Source organism: Sinohyriopsis cumingii, chromosome 18 (assembly GCF_028554795.1).
Source record: "Sinohyriopsis cumingii isolate HCF-2022 chromosome 18, ASM2855479v2, whole genome shotgun sequence".
Classification (NCBI taxonomy): Eukaryota; Metazoa; Mollusca; class Bivalvia; order Unionida; family Unionidae; genus Sinohyriopsis; species Sinohyriopsis cumingii.
Window position 1 is genome coordinate 88,306,798 of NC_142978.1, and position 26,924 is coordinate 88,333,721.

The window sequence follows — 26,924 nt, forward strand, 5'->3', positions numbered from 1 at the left end:
ACATTCTGAAGACCAATGCCCTTTCTTCTGACAGATATAGCAAGTATCTTGACTTTTATCTCGAAAGGAAGGAGAGTAGTCCGTAGGCTGGTCTGAAGAGAATTTTCTAATGACCCCTCGCAAAGCTCTGACGAAACGTTCCATCTGGTTAGTCTCTTCCATCGTTGTGCTCGGCTTGAGAGTGAAATGAATAGTGAAAGGACAAGACACACACCCTTTTATATACGCTGGTCTGCCATGACTATAAATTAGTCTATGGTGTTTAAACTTGAGTCATTTGACGTTTTTCACTCAAGATGAAACGATCCCATTCATTCGAGAAGAAAGAAGAAGAAAGTAAGAGGCAGAAACGTGATCTATCGCCTCGTACCAGAGCTGAAATCTTGGCACAAATTCATGCCAGTGATTTTGAAGAGGACATGAGTGAACCAGAATCCGAACCCTCTAAACCAAGTTCACCACCCTTAGTTAACCCTGAAAAGTACTATTCCATTCGAGAGACGGAAAAGCGCTCCTCTAGAAAATTTAGAACCACGGCTTACAAATACACGGTGAAGTTTAAAGATTTCAAGGCTGAAGTGCCGTTGGAGAAAGCAGAAGTGTTCATCACTGGGGTGTGGGATTCTTTGCTCACTGCACTCAAGCGACAATGTCAACCCAAAGAAGACGATTGCTTGAGACTTTCCATACAACACGACGGTTTGAAATCCCCTGTTTGGATCGAGTTTAGCACCCCTGCATAATTGACTGCTTCCAAAGTCATGGACAAGATTCAACACGTGCAACAATCTAATGACCAGTTTGACATCACCGATGGTAAAGCCACACTGGACATGACCCACGTCTCTCCTCCTCAAGGGACTGGACGCAAAAAGATGTTATTGGTGGACGACCTTCGCAACACCAAAAAGAGTCTCGTCCGAATTCGCAACCCTCATGACCAGATGTATTTAGCCCGTGCCATCGTGGTGGGACGAACCTATGCCAACAAGAACGACACGGCAAAATGGAAAAGAACCTGGAACACTATTCAACAATCGGACCGAGCCAAACAACGAAACGAAGCAGAACTCCTGTTGCAACAAGCTGGCCTGTCCAAAGACACACCCTGTGGCATGTTTGAGATGCAAAAATTGCAAGATGTCCTAGCTCCACGATACACCTTGAAAGTGCACCCTCAAGAAGTGCGCGGACCTCTATTGTTTCGAGGGCAAGACTTTAAGGACGGAAAATACATTCATGTCTATTATCACGATGAACATTTCGATACCATTACCACTATCACCGGATTCCTGGGATACAGTTATTACTGTGAGAAATGTGACCATGGTTATAACAATCGAGAGCAACACAAGCATTGTGGATCGAAATGCACAGGATGTTTGGCCTCTTCACCCTGTCTGAGCGAAGAACCAGTGCCTTGTTCAACTTGTCTGCGCACGTTTGTCAGCCCTACCTGTTACCAACAACATTTGAAGACGCAAGGTTCACAGAAGAAATGCGCTTGTCAACTGCTGAGATTGTGCTCTACGTGTGAACAAGTCATACGTACCAATAATACCAAGGCACACGTATGTTCAGGAAAGAAAAAATGTCACATTTGTCACCACATCGTGGACTTGGAACACCAATGTTACGTGCAAAAATACCAACCCCCACCAGAGAAAGAGGACGGTCACAAGAAGAAAGGCAATTTCATCTTTTTCGATTTCGAATGCATGCAAGAGACTGGCATTCACATTCCTAATTTCTGCGTGGCTCATCGAGCGTGCGAGAAGTGCATTCAAGAACCTATCTTCAGTCATTGCCCTCACTGCAGCAAGATTCCCGGAGGGCGTGAAAAAATCTTTCGGGGGCCGAACACGTTAGCCGATTTTGCCCAATGGGTCTTAGACCCCGTCGACAAGACGTGGAGCCAAGAGGACATCGAACGTTACGGAGATTGTCATCGTCATGCCACGGTGATGGCTCACAATTTCTCCGGATACGATGGACAGTTTCTTTTGAGGTACTATACGGAACAAGGCACCGAGCGTCCTAAAGTGACTTTGAACGGAGCCAAAATCATTTTCATGCAAGTGGGACAAGTACAGTTTAAAGATTCGATGAGCTATTTGGCCATGCCTTTGAGTCGAATGCCTAAAACGTTTGGAATGACAGAAATGGCTAAAGGGTACTTTCCACACTTTTTCAATACGGAAGCCAATCAACACGCCGTTCTACCCCATTTTCCTGAGGCTCACTATTACGACCCCGACAACATGCGTACCGAACAACGAGAAGCTTTCTACGCTTGGTACCAGGCTCATGCCTCGGACCCTTTCGACTTTCAGGAAGAAATGCTAAAGTATTGTCGTTCCGACGTGGACATTTTACCGCGTTGCTGTGGAAAATTTCGAGAACTGTTCATGGAACACGGAGGGGTCGATCCTTTGAAAGAAGCTTGCACCATTGCCAAAGCGTGTTCCTTAGTGTATCGACAACGATTCATGCCTGAAAACACCGTGGCTGTCATCAGTCCTCAAACGACCCACTATGTCAAACGTCAATACTCGGTCAAAGTCCTACGTTGGTTACATTACTTGTGCGACAAGGAAGACAAGTGGATTCAGCATGCCCGCAACGGAGGGGCGAAAAGATCATCGGAACGTATTCGGTCGATGGCTGGGACTTAGAAAACCCCAAGATCGTGTACGAGTTTAACGGTTGCTTATTTCACGGATGTCCCGTCTGTTACCCTGACCGTGGCACCAAAAATCAGTTTTTGCAACGAACCATGGAAGACTTGTACCAGGACACTTGTCAGCGGCGCCTAAAGTTAGAACAGCAAGGATACCAAGTGGTGGAAATGTGGGAACACGAGTACGATCACCGTATGAAAACCGATCCCGAGTTTAAACGCCTCGTGGAAAGTTCCCAGTTCATGGACTCGCTGAACCCGAGGGATAGTTTGTACGGAGGAAGGACCAATGCCACCTGTTTGCTGTACCAAGCCGACGAAGAGAAAGGAGAAGAAATCAAATACTTGGACGTGTGTTCGCTGTATCCCTACGTGTGCAAATATTGTCGCTTTCCTGTAGGGCACCCGCAATTGCTGACGGAACACATCGACCTGGTCAACATTCGACAATACGAAGGCTTGATCAAGTGCAAAGTTTTGCCTCCCACGAACCTATACCATCCCGTCTTACCTCACCATTGTCAAGGCAAACTGATGTTTCCCTTGTGTCGTACTTGTGCCGAAACGTGCTATCAAGACCAACCTTGTCAGCACAGCCAGGAAGAACGGGCCTTGACGGGAACCTGGGTCAGCGTAGAATTGTTCAAAGCTCTGGACATGGGATACCAACTGTTAGAAGTGTACGAAATTTGCCACTTTCCCAAGACACAACAATACCGCAAGGGTGACCCTACTCAGAAAGGCATTTTCGCAGACTACGTGGATGCCTTTTTGAAACTGAAGCAAGAAGCCAGCGGCTATCCTTCCTGGTGTCACACTCCCGAAGACCAAATACAATTCAAAGAGAAATACTACGAACAAGAATGCATCACTTTAGACCACATCGAGAAAAACGAAGGCAGGCGATCGTTTGCCAAAGTGATGTTAAATTGCTTGTGGGGTAAAATGGCACAACAACCGTGTTTACCCAAGACGGAATATTTGACAGAACCTTCCCGCTACTTCCAGATGATTCACGACAAAACCAAATACATGAAACACGTGGACGTCGTTCGAGAGAATTTAATCTTGGTCAATTACGAAGAAGATCTGGACTTTGTACAAGACGACCCTTTTGGAAATGTCATCATTGCGGCTTACGTGACAGCCCATGCTCGCTTAAAATTGTACGAAGCTTTAGAACTGTTAGGGGAACGCGTCCTGTACTTTGACACGGACAGTTGCATTTACATCCATCACCCCATTCAGCATCACCCTGACATCGAAGGAGACCGTTTAGGAGCCTGGACAGACGAGCATCCCGACGACAAGATTCTAAGTTTCGTCAGTGGCGGTCCCAAAAATTACGTCTACGAATACCGGGACAAACAAGGAGAAGTGCACACGACGTGCAAAGTGAAAGGACTGACTCTGAATTATCGTACCAGTCGAGTGGTCAACTTTGGAGTATTGAAAGAAGCCTTGCAATCGGGAGAGGATGGAAACTTTAAAGTGACCACCTATCAACCGAACAAGATTGTACGTTTACCCACTCATCACATCGTCAGTCGGCCCTTGGAAAAAGTCTATCAAATCGTGTACCAGAAGCGAGTGCGACTTCCCAATCATTTCACCTTACCGTATGGACACGTTGGTATAAAACATTGGTTGTAAGAGGATAGTTACCCCACCAGAAAGATGACTTCGCCACAGCAAGAATCGAGTGAGAAACCCGATGAGAACTCCAAGTTCAAACCCTACCATTTTCCAGTCTTCTTACCTGACTATTGTGATTGTGCCCGTCGATTGGACACGTTTCAGAAATGGCCTACGGATAGGGAAGGATTACCTTCTTCGCATGTTTTAGCTAGAACAGGATTTGTCTACTTGGGACCTGAGTCAGGATTGGGATACGAGGTACAGTGTTTCGCTTGCGGACTGAAGTTACGAATGGATCTATGTATCTATAAAGATTCAGCTATTCTGGAACATACTCGATGGTCTCCGCACTGCCCTTACCTTTCTATGGCCTTTCCACCCATTACACTACGGTACAATGTTGACGGTACCTTAGAGACGGTACCTTCCAGAACAGGACATAAAAAACGTAAAAAAGGAAAGATGTACAAGCTGGAGACTGCATTGCGACTAGTATAAAAAGGGGGCTATGGTCAAGATCGATAGTTCATTGGGACTACCAAGACCGCGCGAACAAGATGAATACTTTGAAAGAGACATCGTTCCAGCTTGGGGATTGTAAAAAAGTTGTATCTTCCTCTAGTGTGACGAATACTGGATGGATAAGACCCATGCATTGCGACGGAAAATGTCCGGAAGGAAACTGTGATTGTCCATGTGGTTACCATTGTAATTGCTTAACGGAGTTTGCAGACGAGTGCGATTGTGAGCCTTGCGATGGATACGATGCTGTACCTTGTGACCTGAGCGATGCCGTAAAGCATCATGGGAACTTTGTTCTCACTGCCCCTATCATGGAAAATGATGCTGTGCGTGTCAAACCTGAGGGATGCGAAAGCGATGCCGCTCGTCCTCTTGGACATTTTACTGGGTTTCGTTTTAAAGGGGAATGTTCACCTTCACGTCTACCCCCCTACGGATGTCATCCAGCCCTGAGCAAACTCCTACCCATGTCACTCAACCCTCATCGAAACGAACCTGTGAAAGACGAATATTCGTTTCCTGTGCGTTTGTCGGAATACTGCGACTTTGAAAATCGTCTTCAATCGTTCAAAGGAAAATGGCCTAAGTATCTGGGAGGACCGACCCCCGAAGAATTAGCCAGAGCCGGATTTTTCTACTTGGGCGAAGGAGATAAAGTCAAGTGCTTCAGTTGCGGTGTGTCACTTCACCACTGGGAACCGCAAGATTCGGCCTACGTAGAACATGCTCGATGGTCACCGAATTGTCATTACTTACCCTTAGTGGGACCGAGACATTGAAGTAACTTACCATGTCGTTGACGAAGAAGAAACCAGATTGGCTAGGAGTCAAATGTTGGACATCACCGAGACCAGTATTTAAACTTCATTTCAAAAACGATATTGAATCATTACCTAAAGAACTACAAGAGAAGATTTACAAGGAAGTTTGGCAGGGGTTTGCCAGAGTGAAATCTCAATGGGTCACTGTAGAACTTTTGTGTCGAGAAATTCATAAGAGGAAAGTGAAAAAAGTCAACCAGTGTGTTAGATTTCTTTGGGTCAAGGATGCATTCCTCCTATTGTATCGCTTTAGACCGTTTACATCAAAAGAGTTCAGTGACATTTTTGGACGTTACCCTGAATGGCAGTGGGCAGAAATTACTCACTATGTGGATTACTTTTGTGAATTTTACGGACTGACCTATTCATGAATACTTTACAAGAGAACATTCGTGCTTTGCCTGTGGAGTTGAGAGAAAGGATTTACCGAGAGCTGGTTAAAATACAAGTGAAACGTAAAGAACAATTGCATCCGTTACGTCACCGGTGTTTGGACCACTGGTACCTGAATGCTATACAAGGACTGATTGAGTTGAAACTGTTCCATTGGACAGACATTGATCAACGACCTTCTGGTTATAAAAAGGAATGGTTTGGTATTGACGATTCTATCTACTACATTGTAAACGTACTGCATCGAATTCCAGAGGAAGAGTTAACGAATTACCAACATCTTTCACGCAATGTCAACTTGGTGAAAGAGGAAACTTCTGAACGAATTGTAATGTGTAGATTAGTGGTGAAACGATTTAGATTCGACAATGAATTAAAACCATGTTTGTGCAAACAGTACATTTCTTGTGTCAGACCAAAGAGGATTTAGTATGACCTATTCATGGATACTTTGCTAGAGAACATTCGTGCCTTGCCTGTGGAATTGAGAGAATGCATTTACCGAGAGCTGGTCAAAATACAAGTCAAACGTAAAGAACAATTGCATCCGTTACGTCACCAGATCTTTAACCACTGGTTCCTGAATGGTATAAGAGAACTGATTCGTCAGAAATTCTTTCAATGGTCAGACATTGTTCAAAACTTTGAGGTCGCTAATGATCGACATGTTCATGATTATGGTTACTTCGAGATTCACCTAGTGCAACGCATTGAGGAAGACAAGTTAAAGGATTACCAACATTTGTTACGTGGAATCTACTTAGCGGAAGAGGAAACTTCTAAACGAAGTCTGACGTTTCGGTTACAGTATGCAAGATTTAGATTCCCTACTGGAGAACGAAGATCTCTGGCTAGAAAGTACGTGTATTGCATCCGAGAAAAAGAGAATATAAAAACAGGCTGCCATGCCACGGTTTATGTCACATGTCATTCAACAGATTCCGTGGAAGGAACTCAATGACCATATTCAAACCGTGGATCATTATCATCAATTATTACAAGAACTGTATCCATTCAATTTGGAACGACAAGTGGTGTGTGTCTTAGTGACTTGTTTTCTGGGATTTCGTTTACCAGCCGATTCTTTGTGGACTCTTTACGATCAGTACTTACCACCTCAATGGCCTTAAATGGTCACGAAAAACTCCTTTTGCTCAAAGCTTTGCGATTTCATCTGGATACTTCTCGACCTCAACAGGAAAAAAAGATTCGTCAACTTTTAGCTACCCAAGACGTGTATGACGATGTGTGTGTAGCTTGTGACTTACATCCCCATTGGACAGATGTCCGTGCCTGGAAAGAATGGGGTTTTGAGGCTTGGACCCAAGAAGTGGCCCAGTATGCACGAGAGTTGTTCAAGGAAAAAAGTTACTTTTCAACCCGTGTTAGTGACGGTGCCAGAAGAACCCGTCACCCAGGACAGGACTGTCGTGGACAGGCCTGAAAGACCCTTTCGGGAGGACACTTGTGTGACCTTACCCCCTACTATAGAACTGGTTAGAGCATTACCCAAAACATGTGGTTGTTGTACAGACACTTGTGTTTATTCCACGTTCATAGTTATCATGTGCCTTTTATCCTTGTACTTAAGCCTTTGGCTTTTATGTATTTTTGTCTTTCGTATTCATGTTTGATAAAAAAACATTCAATAAACGTGTTCTGAAAAAGTATATAAACTCTTGTCTTGTTTGTTTTAGTGTTACAAGTGACATTTCTCACACCATGACTACCTCTGCTGTCTCTACTCCCTCTTCCTCCACTGTCAAAGTCATCGACGAACACTTAGATCGTACCAGTTGGGAGGCTTTGTATCTTCGCCATCCTTTTAACATGCTCATTGCCGGACCTAGCGGTTCAGGCAAAACCGAATTCGTCAAACGTTTGATCGAACATAAACATCATTTGATCGATCGACCACCTCAACGGATCGTGTGGTGTTACAAAGAGTGGCAATCGGCGTACAGCCTCTTGCGAGAAAGTCAAGGCGATTCCATCGTGTTTGTGGAAGGCATTCCTAAAGAAGACGACGGCATCGTCTCTGACTCCCGTCAAACCCATTTGGTCATTTTCGACGACATGTTAGGAGAAGACGAAGAAGAAATTAAAGTGTGGTTCACGCGCAAAGGGCATCACCGTAATGCCAGTGTCGTTTACATCACCCAAAATTTGTTTCAACAAAGTAAAGCCCATCGCACCATCAGTCTCAATGCGCATTACGTGGTCTTGTTTAAAAGCCCTCGAGATAAATCGCAAGTGCAAGTCTTAGCCAAACAGTTAGGAACGCCTTGGCTGACTCAGGCGTACGACGATGCCACTCAAACGCCACACGCCTATTTACTCGTCGATTTGAAACCTACGACTCCCGAGGATTTGCGATTTCGTACCCACTTGTTTCACCACTGGTGCCAAGACGGAGGGCCTGTCCTGTACACGTCTCCGTCCTCGACTTCATTTCACTCCACATAAAAAAATCTATAAAAACCTCAGACCCTTTTTCGTCTGTCTCACACAGTGTGAACATGACGTCCCTTCAGTCGCATCTTCCCGTCAAATTGATTCGTGCCTTGTATGGCATCAGTCGAGAAAAAAATCCACAAACACGAGCTCGTGTCTTAGAAGCTAGTCTCAAAGAAGTCTTACGATGGTTCACGGTGACGGCACGTCAATTACTCCAAGGGATCATTCAGATTCCTCATCAAACCCAACGCTTTTTCGATCGAAACAAAGTCGCTTTGGTCCAACTGGCCGATCTCCGCATCGACACTCAAACCAAAAAACAAATCATTTTGACACCTGGAGGGAGCGGTACTCTAGGAGGGGTCATCATTCGTTCACTCTTAAGATGGGATCCTAATGCCCCCAAAGTTATCCCCAAGACAAAAGTCCAACGAAGCCCCAAGAAAAAGAAAAAGACCAGGTCCCCAAGAAGAATAACTTCTCCAGTGGCAGGACCCTCCTCTTACCAGACACCACCACCCCGGAAAAAGAAAAGAAGCCCCCAGAAAAAGAAACAGAAAAAAAGTCCCCAGAAAAAGAAAAGTCCACAGAAGAAAACTAGTCGCAAGAGAGGCACTTCGGCCAGGACACAACCTTACACTCGCAAACCACGACCTGCCACGGCAGTGACTGTGTCTCCGGCATCCTCACGTTTGTCCACTTCTCCGTTGATGACACCAGGAACTGAAGAGTACTTGGAGACGTTGATCACACCAAGAACTTCTCCGTTGATGACCCCCAAAAGAACTTCCCCAGTGGCAGGACCTTCCAATTTAGGAGCAGTGGCTGCTGCTCACAAAGTACCTTCTCCCAAAATCAAAGTCCATGAAAGATCGGGCATGTTACAAAGTTTACTGGATTTGTCCAAGCAAGAACTGGCTCGATTTAGTCCGTTACGTACCCCTGCACGACGTGTCATGCCTGTCCTCAAACTGATACGACGTAAAGACAATCAGTGGCGACGCGTTCCAGTATAAAAAGACCTGTGACCAAGTCGGGGTATCAGTGAACTTGTAAAAGATGTCACCTCCAAGAAGCCACAAAAGAAAGAGACAAAGGCAGACGCGTCATCCGACAAAGCGCTTAGCGAAGCATCGACATTACCCTAAGAAAAGACAGTCGTTCCAAGAAAAAGAGGCGTCAACAAAGGGGAGGATTCCTTGGCGATTTTCGGAAAAACATTGTCACCTTTATGACAAAGCGATAGTCCCCCCAAAAAAGATAAAAGGGTGTGCGTTAAGTCATCGACGTTAGTGTCTGTTCGGTGAATGTCCCGGAACCCACAAGCAAAAATGTCACCCTCCAGAAAATCCCAAGGAAAGAAAAGGAAAGGACTACCACCACGTTTAGCCAAACATGGGGACATGTTATCTGTCCTGTCCAAAGCTTCTCCACCCCTACGAAAAAAACTCATTCAAACGGCCTCCAAAGAGGTCATCGATACCGTGTGCGAATGTTGTTTGAACGTTTTGAAAGGCACGATCCCTTTGTCCAAACACCAGAAACAATGCTTAGGCAAACATCGTCACGTTCTTCGGAAAATGGTTCAAAAGAAAATTCCCATTCGTCAAGAAAAGAAGATGTTGGTCCAACGTGGAGGCATTTTACCTCTCTTGTTAGGCCCCATACTGAAAGGAGTCTTGGGAACCATGTTGGGAGGACTGGTGGGAGCAAGATAAAAAGGCCCTCGGAAGTCCCAAGATCTCAGAATCCACCCCTGACAACCCCATGGAAGGACGAAAACTAGCTTTAGTGCCTTACAAACGATGGATGGAATACCATCGGTGGCAAGAACAACGCACCCCGCATTTACCTCCCAATCCCAATTTGAGCGAGATGTCCCAGATACAACACGAATTGCAGTCCTTGATGGATCACCAAAATCTGTCCGAAACAGAAAAATCGCAAAAGTACGGTCAACTCTTGCAAAGACTGCAACTCTTTCACCAGAAAGCTTTAGACGAAACAGCTTACCCACTCTGAAAGATTTTAAGACCTTGATGAAAAGTCCAGCACCATCATCATCATTACCACCACCACTACCATCCTCAAGGGTCACCAGAGATGCTACCCCACAAAGACCTGAGGAAGAAGAGATGCGCGAAGTGTTTCAAACACCGTCATCAGCTCCCATTTCGAGTAAGATTGCAGCATCCTTGTTGACCCCGTCCCCCACACCCCAACGAGAAGAAATGAAAGCTTGGGTTAAAAAGATGATGTCCACGCCTCCTTCGACAGAAGTGAAAAAGAAAGAAGGGAAACCAGAAGTGAAAAAAGAAAAGAAAACCAAAGCCATTCCATTGCCACCTCCACCTCCACCACTACCTTCGACTTCTACTCCCGTAGCCCATTGGACACGTAAATCCGTTTCCAAACCACCCTTTCGACCCACCCAAAGTAGCATCACCGAAGAGTGGGTGACTTATTAACACACCAACAAAATGGAAAAAGTCCTAGCCAGCATTTACTACGATCCCTCGCATCCTGCAGGTTACGCAGGAGTTCAAAAATTGTATCGTGCTGCCAAAACGCGACTGAAAAGTCTCCGTTTACCTCAAGTGCAACGATGGTTACAAGAACAAGCTACCTACACTTTACACAAACCCATTCGACGCAAGTTTGCCAGAAGTCGCACCCGAGTGGAAGGCATCGATCATCAATGGCAAGCCGATTTAGCCGATGTCTCTCATTTGTCCAGCTACAATCGTGGCTACAAATATTTGTTTTGTGTCATCGACGTCTTTTCCAAATTTGCCTGGGTCGTGCCCTTGACTTCCAAATCGAGCAGCGAGTTAGTGCGAGCCCTGCAACGGGTGTTGAAACAAAGCGGTCGTCACCCTCTTCGATGGCAAACGGACAAAGGCACCGAATTTCTGAACCAAGCTTTCCAAAAAGAATTAAAGAAACGTGACATTCATTTTTTTACCACCGGCATCGTGGAACGTTTTCAACGCACTTTGAAAGAACGCATGTGGAAATATTTTACGCATCACCACACTCTGAAGTACATCGACATCTTACCGCACCTGGTGCAAGCGTACAACCAATCTTACCATCGAAGCATCGGACGTGCCCCGCAAGACGTGACTCCCGAGAACGAAGTGCTGGTGTTCGAGCGTCTGTTTGGTACGTCCCCGACGAGGGCTGTCCCCAAGAAAAGTGGAGAGTTGACCGTAGGAGATTGGGTGCGCATTGGCAAAACCAAACGCACTTTCGACAAAGGTTACTTACCTAACTGGACGACCGAACTGTTTCGCGTCACTGGACGAGTGCATGGCCGTCATCCTGCCGTCTATAAATTGGAAGACATGAACGGAGAAGTGCTCAAAGGAACGTTTTATTTACCCGAGTTACAACGTGTCACCAAAAAAGAAGACGACGTGTACGACATCGAAAGCATTCTCGAACGCAGAACCCGTAAAGTGGGCAAACGACGTGTTAAAGAAGTCAAAGTACGTTGGAAAGGATATCCACACAGTTTCGATTCTTGGATCGACGCTTCGCAAGTCATCGACTATAAAAAGAAGTGACCATCATGCCCTTTCACACAACAGACGCAGCTACGTCGATCACTCCTTCTTCACCCAGTTCTTCTGTGCAAGATTTACAAAAACAACCCTTGTGGGTGTGGTGTGGAGAACGTGTGCCTAAAACGCAAATCGTCTTTTTCTGCCAAATCTTCGTGGTGTATTGTGTCATCGGGGCAGCCATTGCCAATTTGAGTTTGCAACAAGGAGACAAACAATTGTGGACCATTTTATTGAGCAGTTGCATCGGTTACCTGCTTCCCAATCCCTCCCTGAAATTCTCCTCGAACGGAAACCTTGTGTCCAGTGCCAGTGTCAGTCACCACTCCAACAACCACAACCAGAACCCCATTTTGGGCGGAGACACGCCTCTGACGTCCAGTAATATCCCCTCGGACAGGCACAGAACTCTGGAATTATGAGTCACCAAAACCAATTTTACTTAACCTTACCCAGTGACAGCTCCATGGAGGTGTTTCCCAACAACACGTTGTGCTGTTACACGGCTAAATTACCTCAAGCCATCCCCTTAGATCACAAAGCCCATTGGGAAGTGGCTTTAGTAGAAATGATTCACCCGACCCAAGTCCTCAATGTCATTCCCCATCAAAATTATTTTAAGGTGGAAATTCATGACCAACAATTGCAACAGGAGTTGGATAGGATTGGCACATATACCAATAAAACCTATGATGACAAAATTAAAACGTGGACCTACAACTTGATGATTCGCGCAGGCTATTATTTCAGCGGTCAACATTTGGTCAGCCCCATAGCCACCAGGTTTAATGGTGTGTTCTATAAAGCTATGGACAATGCCCAAAAAAAGATCACCCTGGAGTACCACAAAACAGCTCGTCGCTTTCTGATGAAATTTCCTGAGGGGTCCAAAATCATGTCTTTCTATTTTTGTGATGGATTGTTTGACATGTTGGGCGGTGACATGGAGATGAGGAAGAAAGTAGAACAAAAAAACCCCCCCGAATTACCAGTCATTTTCGACAACGAGTCTTTTGGCCAGTATTTTCGTACCCCGGTAGAACTGAACCAAGGACTGAATTTGATGTTCGTGTATTCCGATGTGGTGGAATACAACGTGGTGGGACACACCTCCGTGCCGTTACTGCGTGTCATTCCTTTCAAAGTGGATTCTGCCACGAACGCTGACGAGGAAGGTGGAAACACTTATCACGTCCACCGCGAATTTGTCCATCCTCACTATTTGCCGGTCAGCAAGTCGTATTTGGACACGGTCAACATTACTATAAAAGGAGATTTGGGACAAAATATTTCATTCACCAAAGGAAAAGTCACGGTGAAACTCCATTTTCGAAAACGGTTCTCTCACGATTCGTAAGTAAGTCATGTATCCAGTGTACAGAGGGGTGGCTCGACAGCGAGGAAACGGTTTAGGAGATATGTTAAAATCGGCCTTTCGTTCGGTGGCCCCGGTGTTGAAACCGATGGTGACACGCGGATTGCACGCCTTGAAAGATGCGGCACTGACGCAAGGCAAAGAATTTCTCCAAAATGTCATCATTGACAAACAAAACCCTAAAGAAGCCTTCATGAGGGCAGGCAAAAATGTCTTGCTGCAAACGGGTAAAGACATTTTGGGTCGACGAGAGACACCTATAAATGCCCTGCACGCTACCGAGTCAGGCATTCAGCAAGGACAAGGCAGAAAGAGACGACGCAGAAAACACCCTTTCACCAGACTTCAAGCGAGAAAGACCAAGAAAAGAAGAACCGTTCGAGACTTAGACGTTTTCGATTATTGAGAAAGAACAGAACAAAATGATGCACCGAGAGTCTTGCGCTTGTTCCAAGACGGAACTGGATATGTTTGCCATGCCCCCCACCATGATGACGATGCAAGAATCCCAGTGGGTGGAATTTCATCCCGTCTCCTCATTGACCGATTCCGCTCCCATCGAGTTTGAAATCAAAGGACAGCCCGAAGATTACATCGATCTGAATAGCAGTTACTTGTACTTAAAAGTGCAAGTGAAGGAAGGAACAACACCCCCCGCTAACATAGACGCTGATGAAGCAGTAGCTCCCGTCAATAATTTCATGCATTCCTTGTTTAGCGAAGTGGACTTGTACTTGAATAACAAACTGGTCAGCAGCAGCATGGATACTTACCCTTATCGAGCGTACCTGGAAAATCTCTTGACGTACGGAAAAGAAGCCAAGAACTCTCATCTGGATTCTTGCGTGGTATGGAAGCCTGACAAAGCGACTAAGTTCAACAGCCTTACACTTGCTGGGGATGCTCAAAATACAACGGGATTTGTAGAACGACAAAAGAAAATTGCTGGAAGGCGCAGTTTAGAACTGATGGATCGTTTGCATTTGGACATGTGGTTACAAGAAAAGTATTTGTTGAACGGGGTGGATATCCGCTTGAGACTGAATCGCAGCAGTGCCGCTTTCCATTTGATGGCTGCTGATGGTTCCACTTACAAAACCATCATCCAAGAAGCCAGACTCTACGTGCGACGTGTGGAAGTGTTGCCTAAAGTAGGTAACGACATCAGTCAGACGTTGAGCAGAACGACCGCCAAGTATCCGATACGTCGCGTAGAAGTGAAAACTTCACCATTCCTGCTGGACAGCGATCCATGATCGAAGATCATCTGTTCCAAGGACAGTTACCCAAACGTTTGATTGTTGGTATCGTCAAGAATTCAGCTTTCAATGGAGTCTACCACGAAAATCCTTTTGAGTTTAAGCACTACAATGTGTCCAAGATCGAGGTCAGTCGCGATGGCAAGACCTTGTGTACCTTTCGAGCCTAACCTTGCCCAGAAGAATTACTTGAGATCGTACTTGTCCCTGTACGAAGCCACCGGTCAGTTAGGGACCAACACCAGTCACGGCATTACGTACGACGATTATGAAGGAGGCTACGCTTTGTGGGCTTTCGATTTCACTCCAGACCAAGGCAGCGACGAGGGACATTTCCACCCTATAAAATCGGGTCAGATTCGTGTGGAAATTCAGTGTGCGAGTCCACTGGAAGCAGGGAACACAGTGAACGTCATCCTGTATGCAGAATTCGACAATACGATAGAAATCAACAGTTTGAGAGAAGTCATTCTAGATTACTAGAAACCATGGAAGACTGTTATCCCTCTTTACCTAGTGGAGAAACTTTAAAGATGGAATGTAAGGAGACCGTGGAAAAAGAAGAAGAAGTGATCATGATGAAGTCAAGATGGCCAGAACAAGAAGCCCATTTAGTCTCCTGTTTTGCCAAACACTTGGTCGACAAAATGACGGAATTGATCAAGAAAAATTGCTATGGATGTCAAAACGATCATCCCAGTCAAATTCAACACGATAAATGCCTGATGTTGAGTCAAGAAGAAAAATTGGACGAGTATCTGGACGAAGCTTGGAGTCTCATCTCGAACAAAGACGTGTTGCACCAGTGGTATAAAGACTTGCGTGAACATTCTTGTCCACCATTAACCACTCAAGAGATCCATCGTATCGAAGCTCTCCTGAATCAGAGTGAGGAAACAGAACGAATAACCGTTTATTCGTCAGACATTTTCAAGCAAAAAGTCAGGATCGAATTGACGACTTATTATTACCTGTGAAGAAGAAGAAAAAAACAACACAGACAAAACAATGGATACCTGGGAACTTTATTACCTTTTGAACCACAGTTCGTATACGTCTTCTTGGAATCCTGTCGTCTGTGCTAAAGATGAACTCCCTCATCGCAAACCTAAAGACCATCAAGCTTACGTGATCAACACGGACGACAGTCATCTCCCAGGAACCCACTGGGTAGCCGTCTACTTTCCTCAAGAAGGATGTGTGGAATATTTCGATTCGTACGGATTGCCCCCTTTGGAAGACGATATCATTGACTTTATGAGAAGAAATGCTCAAACCACCCGATTCAATAACGTGAAATTACAAGGCAGAGATTCCTTGGTGTGTGGACAGTACTGTGTGTATTTTCTGCATCATCGCAGCCTGGGCTATTCCTTAGAACATTTAGTGACTCATTTTGATTCTCGTTCTTCTTCTAGAAACGATGTGAAAGTAGATCGATGGTTTTGTGACCATTATGCTTATCTTTTGTCTCAAGCTAGGAAACGTAGTGTCCATCAATGGCCTAATGATTTCCAACAGTGGAAATCACAATTTCATTCACAACGTTGTCAGCCCTGTTTAAAGTAGATGGTCAATTGAGAAAAAATGTTTGTGATTAGAAAAAAATTGTTTGATGTTATATTGTTGGATTATTGTTAAAAAATGTTAGAGTTGTTGTTTAGTGTTAAGTGATTATTGAATAAAAAATGTTGTGTTTTGAAAAAAATGCCTTTGTGGTTTGTTTAGCTATAAGAATGTTGGATTGATGCTCTTTCATTTCTTACTATCCCTCTCATGACACTCACTGAACGTTGCGGCTCGAAAACCGTGTGGGGGATGTTTTCCTTCACGTCTGCGCTTTGACTTTAAGAACCGGGGTTGTTTCCAGTCTAACCATCCATTGTCGACTCATCCTCCTAAGAAGATGTGCTCCAAACTAGCTAAACTCAACGAAGCCTACGTGAATTTGCATAGGGTCAGACACAGTCTGATACCGAAGCCAGAAGAAATAGAGAACGTGAGAATGTTAAAAATCACTGAAGACCTGATAGAAGAACTCTTCAGAGAAGAAATGAACAGGGAAAAAGAAGAATGGACAGAGAAGTACAGACTTCAGAGACAGCAGCAACAGCAGCAACAGCAGCAGCAACAACAACAGCAGCAGCAGCAACCTGAAGCTGACAGAGGCTTTGTCGATTGTCGTATCGACACCAAAGAGTTCTTCTCTTTCCGAAGAAGCAGACCTATCGCCAGAAAGTCTATCCTCAGAGGACATCGCATTCTTAGAAACTAAAAAAGAATGCCATAGCAAACAAAAAAAACCAGCCCTTTTCAGGGCTACCCAATACTCTAGAAAAGAAATAACGATCGATTTGCCAATGTGTGAGGGTAGAGTAGTGTGAAAATAAACACTAAATCTTTATTTAAAAATGTGAGGGTATGTGTTTGTGTGTTTGTAAGTGCTCATGTACGTTGGTGTGGATAGTAGATTAAAATCATGTTTTTTGGGTGTTTGAGGTGTATATTTGGAGTTAGATTGGATTGCTTTGCGTATGTGGATAGTCTATTGAAGTGATTTATAAAAAAATTTTAAAATAATGATGGGTAGCATAAAAAGTGAGTGAGTGTTTCTTTTAGGTCCGCGCGTTGTTGTTGTTGTTTGGTCATGATCTAGGTAAGATCAATTTTATGTTTTTAGGGGATGTTTTCCTTCACGTCCGCACTTTCAGTATAAATTGAAACTCGTTCGGCAGTCCAGCTACCCTTGTTGATTGATCAACACCGCCAGAAGAATGAACACCAGAATTGTGAAACTGTTAGAACTCCAGATGCACCTGGAATATGCCAGGCGCATAGTAAACGAACTATCAGCGGAGGCTATCGTAGAAGAAGCAAGAATAAAGAAAGAAGAGGAGGAAAGAAGAGAGAGGGAAGAAGAGGAAAAGAAAATAGGAGAGAGGATGTCATACAATATTCCCGAGACAGAGGATTGGGGTGCTGAAGCGAATCATCCCGCCTCTGCACTCTCAAGACAAAAAGTAAAAAGAGACTGTAGTCAAAGATGCGTGTGCGGCGCCAGGCCTGGAAGGTGCAACCATTAGATAGCTGCATCTGAAGTTCAAAAAATAAAAACCAACAGCCCTTTTCAGGGCTACCCAATACTCTAGAAAAGAAATAACTATCCATTTGCCAATGTGTGTAGGTAGAGTAGTGTAAATATAAACACTAACTCTTTATTCATAGTGAGAGTGTATGTGTTTGTGTGTTTGTGTGTTTTTGTTTGTAACCGTTCACGTAAGTTTGTGTGAATAGTAGATTATGGGTTTCTTAGCGTATGTGGAGAGTATAGTTAGGGTTTTATTATATGAAATGAGAAAAGTAGGGGGATGTTTTCCTTCACGTCCGCGCGTTGCTTGGTCATGATCGAGGTAAGATCAATTTTATGTTTTCAGGGGATGTTTTCCTTCACGTACGCGCTTTCACTATAAAACTAACAGTGTTGGTCATTGGAGCCCATTCTACGGAATAAGCGAACAAGAAGATGCCGGCAGCTTCAGCTTTATACAACGATCTTATGGGAAGTTGGTATTGGATGGTGGATGGATTGAGTGTAGTAGAAAGGGTTGAACAGGAATGGAGGTATGCAGTGACAAAAGACTTCGTCTCAAGACAAGTAACCAGCTTCCACTTATCCGTAAATATTGTAAAAGAAATGATAGAGGATGAGGAGAAGAGAATCAGAGGTTTAATTAACCCACCGTATGTGAAAGTGGGTAAGTTAAAAGAAGCAATAGATCATGTGACGAGTGCAAGGTGCTTTCTAGAAGACATTGTAGAATGGACAGATTGGTGTTTCGCGAAGTGGGGGTTAGAAAAACTTAAGAAAGCGGAAGAACTAATGAGGAATGTGCTGACCGAAGAGGTCAAGAAGATCAAAGAAAAGTGGTCAAAGGAAAGAAAAGAAGAAGAAAATAGAAAAAAAAAGGATGAATTCGAAAAACTGAACACAAACTGGATGAAAATCCAAGAGAAGTTCCGGGCCATGGGCCACCCGGACTGGCTGCCGGAAACAGAAAAGAAGAAGGGGTTGATGGACAAAATAAGAGGATGGTGGAAGAAGTTAAGAAGTTAAAAGAAGAAGAAAAAACCCAAAGGCCCTTTTCAGGGCCCCCATATTTCTCGAAAAGAGATAGCCTTTCCATTGCCTACCCCTTTTTTATTTTTTAATTTTTTTAAAAAAAATATAAAAAAATCCCATGTTCAATTTCCCTTGACGCTATAAAGGCCCACCCTGTTTAATTTCCTTTGACGCTAAACTGCCCCACGATTTTTTTTTCTCTATGTTAATTTCCCTTGACGGTAATCTGACCCACGATTTTTCTCCATGTTAAATTTCCCTTGACGGTAATCTTGCCCAGGGGTGTTTTTAATGCTAATTCCCATTGACGGTAAAGTGCCCCCCTTCACTACTATAGTATTTCATGCAAAAATGTTGGGGGGTATGTGTGATAAAAAGGCACAGCGGGGTTGCTGAATTACCTGGAACATATAAAAAGTCAATTTGTTCTTAAAGCTGAATGTTCACAAAACATTTCTGTATAAAGTATATGTAAGAAATATGCAAATTTCAGCTTGAAATAACATGAGGTCAAGAATTTTCAAAAATTGCCAAAGACCAGTATTAAAAATGGTGGACGGTACATGTGTTTGAATGCTTGCTGTAAATTTGTTTAAAAATATACCATAAAGATGGGTTCATTTTTTGAAATCTGCACACTCAGATTAAGCAGAAAACATACCATTTTGAAAGCAACATATAATTTCAACTTGTGTATGACTCAAAAATATAGTATTTCATGCAAAAAAATTTGAGAGGGTTGATAAAAGGCACAGTGGGGCTTCTGAATTACCTAGAACATATAAAAAGTCAATTTATTCTTAAAGCTGAATGTTCACAAAACATTTCTATATAAAATATATGTAAGAAATATGCAAATTTCAGCTTGAAATAACACGAGGTCAAGAATTTTCAAAAATTGCCTAAGACCAATATTAAAAATGGTGGACGGTACATGTGTTTGAATGCTTCCTGTGAATTTGTTTGACACGATATCATAGAGATGGGTTCATTTTTGAAATCTGCACACTCACATTAAGCAGAAAACATACCATTTTAAAAGCAACATATAATTTTAACTTGTGTATGACTCAAAAATATAGTATTTAATGCAAAAAAGTTTGGGGGGTTGATAAAAGGCACAGTGGGGCTTCTGAATTACCTGGAACATATAAAAAGTCAATTTATTCTTAAAGCTGAATGTTCACAAAACATTTCTATGTAAAATATATGTAAGAAAAATGCAAATTTCAGCTTGAAATAATACGAGGTCAAGAATTTTCAAAAATTGCCTAAGACCAATATTAAAAATGGTGGACGGTACATGTGTTTGAATGCTTCCTGTGAATTTATTTGAAAAGAAATCATTCAGATGGGTTCATTTTTGAAATCTGCACACTCAAATTATGCAGAAAACATTCCATTTTTATATATTCAATAGTTATGAAAAAATCGTCCCCTGTTGCTACTGTTTGGTAAGTTATTGTCTGTAATGTTTGAGTTTTGTGGTAGTGCCTAATTTTATATGCACAATCAGCCACTGTCCAATGGTGACCCTCATCACTATTCCTTACTAAATCATCTCAAGATGCTCCACGATTGATATTCCATTGCTTAATGAAGTCATTGTATTTTCATGTCTGGCAACCTTACAGTTTGCAGTTTGTGTGGAATATGCAGAAACCGTTAGTTTCGTCATATCCTAATTTTCTATGGACTATTTTTAATATCTGTCATAGAAATTATAGATGATGAATCAGTATACGAAAATCCAGTCTTCAGTCCAAACTACAACAAGGTGCCAATACGCTCAAGGACACGTTAAAACAAAGAACCGCACAAGCCAAATGAATGGCGCAAGGTTTCCGACGACCTATGCCTTCGGCATACATTAACATAACTTGCAACCATTATGTTGTCCTGATAATGGTAACACTATCTTTCGAGTATTAACTATCATGACATGAATATAATAAATAACTGATGGGTGCACTTGTTTTAAACTACTGTGTAATGTTTTAAATTAGCAAGCAAGAAATTAGTCATTCTAGTGGTAGTATAGTATTTATAATTTACTTATCTTATTTAATTACTATTCACCATTCATACCTGCATTTTCGAATTAATGCTGTTCAAGTTCACGAGAGTTACGCAAAGAAAAGCAGCTTTTAGTGCCTGTAAACAAATGCTTCTTTAATTATAAAAAATAATAACATTCTTTGAATCGGAGAACTCCACATTTTTGAGCGGCAATAATTATGAGCTAAAAAGATAGGAGATACTATGTGTGGTTCTTATACTCAAGTAAGGTTCAAAAACGTACAAAGTATGGCTGCTCGGAACATCTCAGAGCACAAAGAATGAGCACACCAGTCCTCGCTCTGTACAATCAATGCCTATCCGTTCGATCCAGAATCAAACACAATATATATATATATATATATATATATATATATATATATATATATATATATATATATATATATATATATATATATATATATATATATATATATTCACTAGGCTATATTTCGTTGATTATCTACAGTCCAGCATATCTATGTGACCTCAATCGTGTGTATACCCCATCTAGAGTTTTACGCTCTTCTTCCGACACGCGTATTCTCATTGTTCCTACCTTTAAAACAAAGCCAAATGAACAACGTTTTGTTGCTTATCTGGGCCATTCAAAGCAGCGATTGTCGTTATTTTTTTGCTACGATAGCCGAAAATAGTCGAATTTAGTCTGGAGTTGTGATGTGGGTTTTCCATGAAATGGTTGTTACTGCGACAGTCTGAGAGCGAGCACATTGTACCTAACAAACCCTAGCGCATATATTCCTCAATTCACCTTTGAGTTAGAGCATAGGATTTAGCAATCAGCTTCTCCATCTCGACAATATGTAGCATTTCGATTTTTATGCTGTCTTCTTTGTTTTGCTGCTTTTATGTTGCTTTCACCAGATGTCTGGTCAAGACAATGTATCCATTTAGCTGGCATTTCTCTTTTCTTAGTTTTAGTCATAGCTTTATATACCAGTCTCTTGGAAAGTTAAGAAATACCAAGCTTCAGATTATATGAATTGCTTTACCGCCACAGTAATAGCGTAGTCTTTAACGATTGCATTTTCTTCTCATCTTGGTTTTAAAAAGGTTGATTATTTCTGTGACTTCTCTTTGCCTCACTTGTTTGAGTAATTGCTGTCACTCTCTCCAGCTGAGTTTACTGCAAGAGGGAGAGCGGACATAAAATTATCTGATATTGCCGTCAATAGATTCTGCTCGATATTGGTTGCCTCATAAAGTAGCCTGATTAAGTTGCAGTGCGAAGACTTTACCTTATTCACCTTGGGATAAATGCTTCCTTCGAAGAAGCTAGTTCAGACAGTAGGTATGACACAGTACCATTATTATATAAAATCAGTCTACCTTTCAAAATGAATTTGGTCTGCTGGTAGTTCACAGATAACTTTATTAAAATGCCTCCTTGCCCGTTCTCTACTCTTCATGTCTCGTAATAGATTGTACCCACCAGAACTGGTACGTATCTTATAATTCTTCCATGTTCCGATAACATACTTCCAATATGGCCCCATGCTACATTTTTTCCTAAACTTTGCTGCTTGTACACCACAATACTCATTCATGCAATTTCATTTCTCACAATATTTTGTTGACCTGTTTAAGCCAAGCACAATTGTTTGTGCCGTACACTGTGTCTAAAAGAATAAAAGCATGACTCATTTGCCTCACGTTTCAGCTCTCTCAAAACCTCACGTTTCGTCAGCTCTCAGAATGAGTAAAATACATGTTTGAGCTAGTTTCATGGAATGGAGAGGGAGTTGGATCTTGGACGGCCAATAACCCCGAGTTTTTTCTTAAGTTTAGACTTGAACCTCAATCGTCTTGCTTTCCGACCGACTAACAAACCTCCTGACAAGCCTCCAACAGGTTAATAGTCGCCCCAAAACGCTTAACCCCAGCTGGTTCAGATATACGTTTACATTATTAAATCGTCTTTTCAGATTGTACTGCTTGAAGAAAATTTCAATGCCAATACAAATCACTCACAGTAGATGAGGAAGAAGACGCTCTAGCATGAATGTTAGTGGACATTTCTTATAGTTTTCAAGCCAACATATAGTACAAGTTTACGTGACGTATTTGGTGCAGCCATACAGTATAAAGAACCGTTATGGAAAAGTGTAAAGGCTGTGGAAAGTCTTTTAAAAGAGTATCATCTCACATCCCTCATTGTGAAGGATCGCAAGATATCTCATGTGATCTAAACAACAAGGAAAGATTCGAAATCCATGAAATATGCCCAAAATGTCAACAAAGTTTCAAGCGTCTGGCATCACATCTCCCTCACTGTAAAGGAATAATCAGTGGAGAAACATCTCGGATGCATACAAAATCACAGCAAAAAGGAGCATCCAGTGAAGAAACGTGTCCAAAATGCCATCAAATTTTCAAGCGCCTTGTCTCCCATTTTCCGCATTGTAAAGGAGTACCATCTGAAAAAGCACTTTCTGATGGTCATGATGGCTTGCAACGTCCTTCATCCAATCTTCCAAACAGTAAATGCAAACCAGATGAGGAAATTTGCCCACAATGTCACCAAACTTTCAAGCGCCTCTCCTCACACCTTCCATACTGCAAACATAAATCGGATGAGGAAACATGTCTGAAATGTAATCAGAGTTTTAAACGTCTTGCTTCACATCTTCCCCATTGCAAAGGAAAGGAAGACGAGGAAACCTGTCATATATGTCATAGGACATTTAAACGCCTCGCATCCCATCTTCCACACTGTGAGAGGAAACTCCAAGTAGAATCTTTTCCGAAATCGCGTCTTGATCCCGGACGTACAACATCACGATTTGACGTAAAGCTTGATACCAAGAGTGAATTCGAGTCAGAGACAGACGCTATTAATTATCTAAAGGAAGTATTTCTTCGGGAACTTAACGGATGTGGAACTCCATTCCATTGGTCTATATTCAGCGCTGGTTCACATTACGACAGGACCAAGGTATATAATAATAATAATAATAATAATAATAATAATTATAGGTTGCTGCATTTGTATGGGAAAATATGAACGAGTTTTTCGGATGGATATACTGCACAACCTTGGGAGTGAAGTATATCCATCCGACAAAACGAGGTCATATTTTCGCATTCAAATGCAGTAACCTTTTTATTATATGCTCATTTTCTTATTCTACATAAGTCTTAATTATATGAACAAAAATATGCTATAGGAAACAAAGTAACTGAATTTATGCCGTATTCCAACCTAAATACAAAAGCGCAGATGCGTCAGTACACAGCAGCAATATTATTAATGCGCACATAACTCCGCTCAGATAAATTTGAACTTAGCCGCGCGCTAGACATCACATTCGAAAGAAAATGGCGGTTTGGTCTACTTAACGAAATTTAGATTCATGATGTGAATGACTCCGCATTGCAACAACTTTTCCGTTTAGTCTGGAATAAACGGCTTTTGGTATTTTTGTCGATTCTGCTAAATTTCGTGATAATGACTGGATTTATCTGTGTCAGTTCTACATGAAATGCATCTGATTTCAGCAGCGAGGGAACAGCGAGTTGACATCTGCAAGTGTGTTTCTGCTCTGTTATTGAATGTTTGAAATCATAATGTACGCTATGGAATATAATGTTTATTTCATTTTGAATGCAGTTAAGGAGGATGTAATTGCACTTGGAATATAGTCGAAATTTCGAAATGTGTAATTAAGCTTGAGAACCCATGACATGGCTCATGTAATTTGGATTTACAGTACTAAGAAAGTACATTTTGAGGAAATTCAGGATGTAAAACTGCCAGTATATTTTTTGGAATTCTTATTACTGCTAAAGAAGACAATTTACTCCTTGTCACTTGCATGTTATTTGTAGGGACTCGGCAATTTTATGACCTATATGGCGTCTATCGCTAGTCTAAATTCGAAACATTGTATCAAAAAAATTAACGCAGAATGTGGCAAAGCAGCTGGTATGTGGCAGTCCACGAAACATATGCTTTAGTTTATTCAGAAACAAATTGAATTAACCAAAATGTAAATCGTCTACTACGTGAGTGTACATGATGTATTTACAAAGTAGTTCCTAATACACTATTGGGCACACGTGTCGTGAACGTTAGTGCAATATGAAGTAAACCTGAGTGCAATATCGTTAAATACTGCAAGATTCTGACAATGTAAAGTTAACGGGAAAAAAATGAGCATATAATAATAATACATTTTTAATTAGATTACCAAGGGACTAGGTTCGCTTTTGACTATACTAGGTCATGCCATATTTTAATGACGTTTCCAAATCTATATATGATAAGGGTACTTCATAGAAAATTTTCATTTCTTGACACGAGATTTAGTCTTTACCGTTTTATTAGTGCAAAATGATGATAATGTTACATACCACGGCAAACATCATCTAGCTATACATCAACGTTCCAAATATATGATGTCGTGTTCTGTGCGTGTGATTGAGTGCATACATATACGTGCAAGAAAAAAGTCAATGTTCTCTTTTTCCGGTTATATTTATCAAAACGGATATATTTCTTATTATACTATTCCAAACATTTATTCAACATTTTCTTGTTAATTTTAAAGCCTTCTGCGTCGGGGTCGACGGTTCCTAGTTGTATCGTTGTGATTATGTTTTCTTGGTTTTATTCAATTTTTGCTATCATTGTCTTTTTATAATTATGTATGTTATTTATGTTTGCTTTTTTAGATTTGTTAAGGAGATCGATGTGACTTTGATATAAAAATGTCAGTAATGTTTCTTCACCTTTATAGAAAAACTGGTCAACCAAAATAGTCAATTCATATTCATTATCACTGACATTGTAAGTTGTCTATCTAAGTTATGGGTGAATACTTACATGTATATATGTTTTCCGTTACATATTAGTGTATATTTGTGTATGTATGCGTGTGTGTGTCTGTGACAGAGAGAGGGTGGACGAGAGACAGTCTCTTTAACAGAGTGCTTGATCAACTCTTTTCTCGCTTTCGGAGATAATGCCACTGAACTGAGGTTTTATTTGCAGAACTTTAGCAACGTTTCGGTGAATTCTACGAATCATACCCTGAACGTATGCCAGTAACTACTGTTCTCTGTTATTCGGATCACCTCGTTTTTTAACGGCAAATGTGACCGAGCATTTGCGAATTCGTCTAATATTTTCTTCGCAGGTTGTCCGTCAATTAAACGATCAATCAAATCGTAAAATTACCAGGGTAGTCCGAATGGTTTACGGTTTCTATTTGTGCGAAGAAATTTCAGAAGAATAAAATTTTCTATTTTTCAAAAAACTACTAAGCTGACATACATCCGATTTTTTGAATTTTAATTTTTTAATTTTTTTTATCGCAGATAAAGCAGATATGGTCGGAATAATGGAAGGGTAGGGTGATTAAAATGAGGATATATTTCATGTAAGTAAATTATAGGACTGAGGTCTGATCGCAATGCAGTATAGTATTTATTTTCGTCGGAGCGACAAAACAAGCCCTTAGCCAAAATAAACAAACGCATTCACGGACATTGTGGAACAGACACACACACACACACACACACACACACACTTGCAAATTTGCAGTATTATGAATAAAATATTAATACACCACCAATAAAATTCTTCTTATCACAAATCGTGAACATAACTATCTGCTATTTCCTATTTGTACTATGCTCTGATGTTCGACCGAATGGGAAGTAATCAAAACAACATTTAGCAAGTGTGTTTGCAGTGTTATTTTCAAATGACATGCATTCACAGTTGTTTCCAAATATGTCATTATTTGTATATATGTACCGTTTATGTATGTAATTACTTAGGTAGGTAAGCAGGTATATGTACCACTTATGAATGTAATTACTTATGTCGGTGAGCAGGTATATGTACCGTTTATGTATGTAATTACTTACGTCGGTGAGCAGGTATATGTACCGTTTATGTCTGTAATTACTTTTGTCGGTAAACAGGAATGCACACAGTGAAGAATAACTACTCTCCTTTTCATTAAAGCTCCCCCTTTTAAATATCAATCTGAATAAAGTTTAACAAT

The 26,924-nt window shown here is 41.7% G+C and overlaps 1 protein-coding gene across 1 annotated transcript in view; it reads left to right on the forward strand.

Moving 5' to 3' along the window:
• Nucleotides 1-26,924, forward strand: part of LOC149777249 (cyclic GMP-AMP synthase-like receptor 1) — a 38,809-nt gene that overhangs the window by 4,900 nt on the left and 6,985 nt on the right. Inside the window, exon 2 of the mRNA XM_089941992.1 lies at nucleotides 22,836-23,845. Within this exon, the coding sequence (XP_089798118.1) occupies nucleotides 23,006-23,845 (840 nt within the window). The 5' untranslated portion in view covers nucleotides 22,836-23,005. The remainder of the gene's footprint in view (nucleotides 1-22,835; nucleotides 23,846-26,924) is intronic.